Below are 8,860 nucleotides of genomic sequence, written 5' to 3'. Positions count from 1 at the left end.
AGATGAAAATATGATGACCCGAGACTGCTTCGAAATTCGTGCAGAATTGGATCCCGATCCGATCCTTATTCGAAATTGATAACATCGATCATGGTTAATCCATATTAAGTCACCCTGATATACCTCTGATGATCTTAATCGTGATTGCCACTTTTGAAGGATACGAAGATTCTCTCTCCATTTTCTCTCTCTACTTTCTCTCTCATGATCGACTTTCTCTCTCTAAGAAGGTCTATGAATCCTGTACCAAGTCATGCCTTCATCTTTTAGGGGTTCATATTGACTCTAACAAAATGATCCGAAATTGCTTTGATATCCGTACTGTATGTCAACCTCATTTGATCGTATCAAAGATCTTTCAAATTCATTATTAATGAACTCTATTGATTGATCTTGACCTTAATTCGATTTGTGCTTCACGATTTCTTGATCAAGTCACTTAAATCTGACCCTCAGATCAGAAACCCTGAATTGCCCTGGTATCTGGATGGACCGACACATCCGGTCAACAGTCCTCTTTCCTTATGATTTAATCTTATTATATTCATGGAATAGAAATTGACGATGATTTGATATTTTAAATAGGATTAGCTAATTCTTCTAATGAAGTCTGAAGATCTAAGATGAATGAGGTAAGTGGATCTTATGCTCCTTATTTATTTTTAAATGATCATATTTTTATGTAAAGAATTGCTATTGATGAAATCATAATTTTTCATAAAATAAGGACCGGTATATGTGATATGAAAAAGTATGTTTTATTATGAGCATTGATTTCATGAATATGTCTTATGAAAATAGCATGATTATTAAGTATGAATTTCATTATTTTTCTATCTATGTATATGTATGCTTTAAGAAAAAGATATAATGATTTCAAAGGCTCTCAGATGGCTATGAATGAATTTCTTCGGGAAGGTCGACATCCGGAGCTAGCATCCACACGAAACATGGCCCTGCCAGTGGATATAAAGTTGGCACATGAATTAAGAACTCTGTCGATTAAGAAACATGACCCTGTCACGGATATAATAGTGACCTTAGCACGAATATCTGTGAGTAATGTTTTAAAACATGACATGAATGTATGATGAAAATGATTTAGATTCATGATTGTGAAATATATATGATTTATACATGCATGATGAATTTATAACTTATTTTGTTATATGCTCTTGAAATACTTTATTTTATATTATTTATTATTTTTAAAATATTGTATTATCATGAAAAACTTATGCTTGATCCGATAAGGAAGTGCAAGTTCTACTTACTGGGCTAGTGTAGCTCATATTCTTTCTGTTTTCTTTTTGTTTGAACAGAGAAATAAGGTTAGGATCGGCAAAAAGAATCCAAGCTTGAAGATCGGCATAACAAGCTGAAAAATTTGATAACAGAAGTTTAATTTATTTTATAATCATGAATTTATAGTTATTTATGAATGTTGAGATTCGGGTTAGTACTTACTTTTGGATTTAGATGCTCTGAACCAATATTGGTTCGATTATTTGATGAACAATAGAATTGAATCTTTTTATTTGACGGATTTTAGATGATTATGATGGATTGGCTTCGTGTTATCATGGGCTCCATCCCTCGGTAGCATGGCCGTGTTATGTCCCGAATTTGGGGCGTAACACCACTGAAACCTAAGACTCATTGAAGTCCAAAGATGATCATGAACCAAAACGGACAATATCTCACGTATGCGAAGATTCGACCCCTCCTTGGCCCATGACCGCAATACTAATATTTCTTCATTTTTTCAGTAAAATAAGATTTTATATTATTTATTTTATTTTTTTGTCTATAACAATTTTGCTTTAAGCTTCATTTTGTTTTTCCTATCACAAGTGGCCTTCCCTATATTGCAAACTAGTATGTAACCTGCACTCTACAGTGAGATTTATCTGAAATCAAGAATAAAATTTAAAATATGTAGATTTTTCATACAATATAATGTATAATATCTTCACTAACTAATGAATTAACATCCATGCTAATTTTATTTCATAATCTCTTCATTTAAACTAAAAATATGATTATCAAAAATTTTTTATCAAAATACTACAGAATTAAGAAGTTCCATAATAAAAAATCAAAATAATAGAAAAAATAAGCTATAATATTTGAAATAAAATTATCTCAAATGAAATTAAAAAAAATAAGTAATTAAGGTATGTGACTAGGGGTGGCAATTAGATCGGATCGATTCAGATATTGGTCAAATCAACATGGATTGGATCAGAAAATCATCAATCCAAATCCAAACTATTTATTAAATAGATCAAAAATTCAAATCTAAATCCGATCTGTTTATTAAATAGATAATTCGATCTGACCTACTTAACTCATTTATTAAATAAATCAAATTAGATTAAATAGATTAAACAGGTGAAACAACATAAATAGATTATGTTAAATGGATTAAAAATAGGTTAAGCAGGTTTTAAATAGATTAAATAGATCTTAAATGGGATAACAAATTAAATAAATTAAATAGATTATCTGGCTCAATTCAGTTTGAATATTAAATGAATAAATAGGTCAGATATATAAAATTCAAATCTGACTCAAATATTAAAAGAGTTAAATGGATCGATCTGTTTATGATCTAAATCTATTTAGTCTATGTCTAAAGCTATTTATGGTAGATTGAATATGAATCGAATCATATTTTATCGGCCTTATATGTGACTGGTTGTGTTTGATGATTTTTCTAGGAGGTGTTTTTGAAAAATATTCAATATGAATTATCTTTCAGCAGTTGAAATAATATATTCTTTTTGAATCTGAGATGAAAAAGTTAGAACTTTTGACACATTATCAAGTCTAAATCACTTTTTGAAATATGTTGGTAACCAGAAAATTATACATGCTATCTGAAACATTATACATCAAATATAATCTAAAACACATAAGTACCATCGAGGATGTTTTGGATAATAATCGATGCACTAAATATATCGTAGTTTGTTTTCCTTGCAAGATTAAGTGCTGGAACACAAATTAGTTGCCGAGCTAATTTTTTATAATTATAAAAATCATTGTACCAATTTCATTTTCAATAGTATGATTTCAGTTATATCTTAAGACAATAGATATATTAAAGTTTTTCTAATAAAAAATATAATCATTTTACTAAATAAAATATAGCATTACAAAATATATTGCAATTTTACCATGATATAGGGGGTTGATTATTTTAAACATATTGATCACACCAAAAATATCATTAACTAAATTTTGATTGTGAATGCGAAAAAAATAATCAAGCTATAATTTAAGGAAAGATTATGGTGGAAGTTCCAAAGGTGGCATGAAAAGTAGATATAGGAATTGAGTTTGATGCCAAACCACAATAAAATTTGAATATTTGATTGTACCTTATTATTTTTATTCATTGCTCATTGCTTGTACATTTATATTATTGCTTATTATTTATCTTTCACTCATATCCTCTACTTATTTTAATTATCATGCATAGCAAGTCTTAAATTTTTGGAAAACTCAATTGATCCCTCATTTTAGATTGTCTTTCTAAGAAATAAGTGATATAAAAGCTTTGATAGTCTGACCCCTTTTGATCTAATGATCGAGAGAAAAAGAATGGGTAGGAGCCTAAATTTATGTTTCTCTTGCAGAAGGATAATTGACCAATAGACCCCCTTTATTTAATGGCACAAACTATACATAATAAAAAGTATGTAGACGTACTTTTATTTAAATACTTGATTATAATCTTTAGAGTATCATAATCAATGGCCCACACATATTCATAATCATGGTAGATATCTCAAAAGAAATATTTTATTTTGACTAGCCCATTTTGAGGCTCAAATCATATAATTTGACTTGATTTAACCTTTTTAGGAGCCATCCAAAGTTATAGATCTCTAAAAAAGATATTCAATTTCAAAAAAAAAAATCATCTCAATCGAGTATTGTATGACCAAGTTATCATCTTTTATAGTTTGATGTGCAATTCAACTTTTTGATGTGATGGATCTTGTTTCTGAATTCAATCTAGCTTTATTCATAATAGCCGACATGATCCACATCGAGTCTTTATAATAGTAGAAGTGATTCATATCGAATTTGTTGATTCTTCAGGATATCCATAATCATCTAAGTAATCCACATCAAGTCGATGATCCACCGGAATCAAACTATTTTGTATACCGCGGAAAAAAATTTTTAAGGATATGCGGTAGTTGCGGTGAACCGTGGCTAATGATCTCACTCTCACATGTTCCCTCTCCCTTTCTTTGCTCTCTATCTCGTTCCCTCTCATCCCATCCCGCTTTCTCCCTCGCCCCCCGCCCCCCCACCCTCTCCACACATCCCCCCAACCCTCTCTGTCACTCCCATACCATCTCTTGTTTCCTCACATTCTCATGCAACCACTAAACTTCTTAAATTGATTCATAGTCTTTCTGGTAGGTCCTATTCATAACAAGCTTGAACCTGCAATACCTAGTACTCAGCTCGATCGTGTTGCAAGTAACCACTCGATCTAGCTCGACTAATTCCCTTTGCACATGTTTTGGTCTATCTTACTTGGTATCACATGATAGTTTTATCGGCCAACTATTATATTTCCATCCCAAATTTAGCCACGACTCACCATCTCAGTCGTTCTCTGGTTAACTTTTAGTTACTAACTTCCATGTCGGTCTTGTTAAATCAATACAGACCTCCTCGACCTATTTTTTTTAATTTCCGAGATAAGTTTCTTGTATCACCCAATTTTTGGCAAATGCGGCATGGCGGTCATCCAACGAATCTTTGGGCTTCCACAATGGGTTAAGATGTAGTGCAAACAATGCCAACCACATCCTATCAACTAATGACCAGAAGGATGATAGGGGTCCTCAATACAAGTGCATAGGAGTTCTACCAAAAAAAACATGCGCATAGGAAACAACACAAGAATGAACAATTTGAATTTTGTGCTGAAAGTGTATGTATAACTGCATCATAGTTGTTATAATTGTTACATAATTGTGATTCTACTGAATAATGATAACCCCACAACACCATGAAGTCATGAATTCTGGATGAAAAACGGAGAGTTTCGTGTTATTAACTAGTTTTTAACTTGGTGTAATCTATTGGATAAAACGCATGAGAAATCAGTTGCCACCACCACATTCACACATTGTCAACCCACGTTCATAACGTCAGGAAAATGTTTGCCAGCTGACTTGATCAGGATTTAGGAGATTCAAATATAATCTGTCCTCAAAATGCTCCATTTGTTGTAAGTTAACCAATCGTCAGTTGTTACGTCGGAGGGAAAAAGATGATTCCCGTCTCTTGGCCCTTTAATGACAAAAATTACACTGCAGATATGCTGGCAAATTCAAGCTCTCCTATATCATGCAGCAAGCAATTAGATTTATTTAGTAGGATTAATTTCTGAAAGAACTGCTGGGTATGGCAATTCATCATCCCTCTCCTCTTGCTTGTTCACAGGTTAAGACTCTGCTCCAAAAAACAAATCCAATTCACTCCGCAAGATGATTCGAACTGGATAGCAAGTGGAGGTGCAGTTCATTGTCCGCCATCAACCCTGGCAATTGCTTGAAGTATTTAAAATAAATGACCGATATTTATATCCATCCTTCATTTGTGGCAGACGGAGGGAAGGGTACATATAATACTCAACGTAGAATAGAAAGCAAACTTACTTGAGTACATATAATACTCAACAGATAGACTAACCTCGTACATATAATAGAAAGCAAACTTACTTGAGTACATATAATACTCAACAGATAAGACTAACCTTGTACATACCGGTGCACATATTTGGAATGTAAAGCAGGATATAAATACACTTAGAAATTTCTATCAATCCGAGGGAGGACATCAAAGGTCATATGTGAAGTCAAGCTAATCCACGTCGTCCAATTCAAGAAGAGGCGACAATTGACCAAAGATATCCTCGTCGTCTGCTTCTGGAGGCAGCGGGTTAGTGCTGGCCTGGCCTCTCTCGTTCCGTTGGTTCCCTCCTGTCTTATAGATCCTACAAATGGCTTTCTGCACTCGTGAGCAGAAAAGAAAAGAAGAGAGAAAATATGATCAATCATAGATTACAATTATCTATAGACAGGATAGATTTGGTTCATGTAACAAGGCATTTAGCTTTGCAAGTTTGACTCATGTGGCGTGGTACTCACTAGAGTATCATGGCTTCCACCGGGAGGAAGAGTGTACTCTATCATAACCCATTTTGTCGAGTTTGAGTCGTTCCCTCTCAAAAGGAATTCAAATCTTCGCTTATAACCAACGATCTGGCCATCCTTATCAGGGACTCCTTGCTTTTTTTTGTTTTTCCAATGGCCACTGCCGTCGGCAGTCTGCCGCTTTAGACTCGTCCGGTTTGCATAGTAGTAATAAGAGCCCTTCTCACTGACATCTGCGAGCCACAGCCATATCAAGCTCGTTAACCCATTGAATGAATGAAATAATAATGGACAGAAAGCTAGTATATATATGTGGAACGGACTTTGGAGTTGCTCAGGCCGGGAACCATAGGGGTCAATTCCTTCATGGATGTCTCTAGAGAAACGCCTGCGCCCGCCGACGGGGTCGCGCAGGTACTCTAGCAGTTCATGATCATCGGGCTTAAAGCGCACACCAAGGGCCTCCATTTTAGGTTGTTCTGAAACTGCCAGAGCTCTTGTTTGAAACGATGGAAAAGCTTTGAGATGTAATCGATTGTGTTGATGGTGGATATTTATAGAGGCAGATGAGCTCTTAGTTCCGAGAGCAAGGACCTCCCTGTTCTTTGTGGTCGGGGAGTGAAACATAGGGGCTTCCTCTCTCCCCATGGTGAAGGAAGGGCAGGTGGCCAACTCACAGTGGCGATCACATTTCGGTATATAGCCCTCTGCAACTCCTCTTGAGCACTGAAGTAAAACCCGCTCCATGTGGAGAAGGGAGCTGCTCCATGTGACTCTTTGCAACTGCGTCTCTGTTTCTCTTATTCTCCAACTGTTTTGTCGGTCCAAGTTGGACCCCCAATCCATGATGAGAGGGGAGCCTGGAGCTGCTCTATCCCTATACCTGGTGGAAGGGGACCTGAGATGAGGAAGCTCTGCTTTGACGTCCACGGTCACCGATAAAGGGAGAAGCCTTTCGATTGTTTCGTTGTCTTTGATTATTGAAAGCCGACCCAGTCAAGGGAGAAACCCAGATCTTGCCCACACTCACCATGACTGCCCACTACCCTGGAGCGAGCGCGAGTCCAGTACAACAGTGCTCTCCCCAGTCCCCCAAGCAGCTGAGACCGGGCGCGCCAAAGCCAACACCACCTTCCCTCCCTTCCGGAGGGGAAGGACGTTTCCCTCTCCCAAGCCCATTCCCCGCCCACCGGGAGACAGTGGAAGCCCATTCCCTCTCCCAGCAGAACCCAATTGGGCCGAACCAACTCCATTGGGCCACAAGACTGGGTTGACCCAATCCATCCTTATCATCCTCTCCTCATCATAACAAGTTCTTGTTGAAAAAATAAAAAATTATTCCTACACCACATGCACAACATCACTATGTACCATACCAATCGCCTCGTTTCATTTCTATGGGCTTCATTCATCATATAGTTCGATGGGATATGGCATTTGAGGCATTACAGGCTGCGAAGATCATAGCTGCACAAAAGGATCTAGATATGAAATTGTTTTCTTTTTTTTCATACAAATGAAATTGTTTCTTTGAAGAATGGTTTTTATATCAAAGACTGCTCACAAAGCAACAATGCAAAAGTTTGAGTTAGAGCAATTTGGGGAAGGCGCGCCGAGTGACACAAATAAAGAGCAATCAGAGGCCTTTTCTAAATTTATTTAGGGCAATGCCACAAGCATGGTAACAAGAGATGCTACTCCTAGTCCTTAGGTGTGCAAATTGAAGAATATTGAATTGATAGATTTATAGTGTTTTGTTCGCAGAAAGTTAAAACTCGCAGCGAATTTGCTAGTGTTCCAAAGATCCAAGCAACAGTTTATAAATGATAATATAAATATACACAACTCGATGGAAGCTCATGGAGTCTATTCGAAACATAGCTCATGCCAGCTCTGAAGGCCCTGAACAACAAGACATTTGAATGCTTGGAAGTCTCTGTTCAGGTGAGCGAAATAGAATCCAACAGTAGCACTAAAATGGAGATAGTCATGATCATAATTTAGAATTTGAGGTGGTAGGGAAGATGAAAAATAAGATTGTTGGAAAAGCTAAGCATACTCAACGATCAACACATACCAGACGGCACTGAGTCAGTGTCATCTACTGATGATGTTACTGAAAAAAGTGCTTGCAAAGTATGCAAAGAAGATTGCGAAGGTAATTTCAAGGTATGGGCAGAAAGCAAGAAAAGGGCCGAGTATAGAATGGCAGTTATGGGACCTGTTTTGGGCCTTTTTTTGATTCTTGTTGCAGTTATTTTCTCAGTAGTGAGAAATGACAATGATGAGCTTTTCTTTGATTTCGTTCCAAAATATATAATATATCTTCTAGTAGCCTTCATCATATTATCCTATTGTATGGTCTCTCGCTGTATGATGAAATTAACGAATAATTCTAACAAACAATTATGTAACTTAGACTGGCTAAATGCATTACCAACAACGATGTAATTGTGGAACTGCATCTATGAAACATAGGACCATCCAGTCTATACTATATAGAATTAAAGTTCTCTCTCTGTTACTGTTGGGAGGCATATATTTGAGCTTTATATGGCAAGGACTCGAAACAAATTAATTGCTTAAAAGGCTTTCCTCCATTGATGAAGTTGCTTCAAAGTAATTTATTCTTATTTTGGTGTTCCAAAGGTTAAAGGCATTATAAAGAG

At 36.0% G+C, this 8,860-nt stretch overlaps 1 protein-coding gene across 1 annotated transcript; it reads right to left on the bottom strand.

Annotated features, from left to right (window-relative positions):
* Positions 1-5,604: 5,604 nt before the first annotated feature.
* LOC114914577 (uncharacterized) lies at positions 5,605-7,642 on the bottom strand. The gene is made up of 3 exons (XM_073244888.1): positions 6,515-7,642; positions 6,186-6,424; positions 5,605-6,045 (listed from the first exon to the last, which is right to left on the bottom strand). The coding sequence occupies exons 1-3, from the start codon at positions 7,035-7,037 to the stop codon at positions 5,899-5,901; spliced, it is 909 nt and encodes a 302-aa protein (XP_073100989.1). The 5' UTR covers positions 7,038-7,642; the 3' UTR covers positions 5,605-5,898.
* Between the last annotated feature and the right edge of the window lie 1,218 nt (positions 7,643-8,860).

Source organism: Elaeis guineensis, chromosome 10 (genome assembly GCF_000442705.2).
Source record: "Elaeis guineensis isolate ETL-2024a chromosome 10, EG11, whole genome shotgun sequence".
Taxonomy (NCBI): domain Eukaryota; kingdom Viridiplantae; phylum Streptophyta; class Magnoliopsida; order Arecales; family Arecaceae; genus Elaeis; species Elaeis guineensis.
This window is presented reverse-complemented; position numbering and strand designations above follow the sequence as displayed.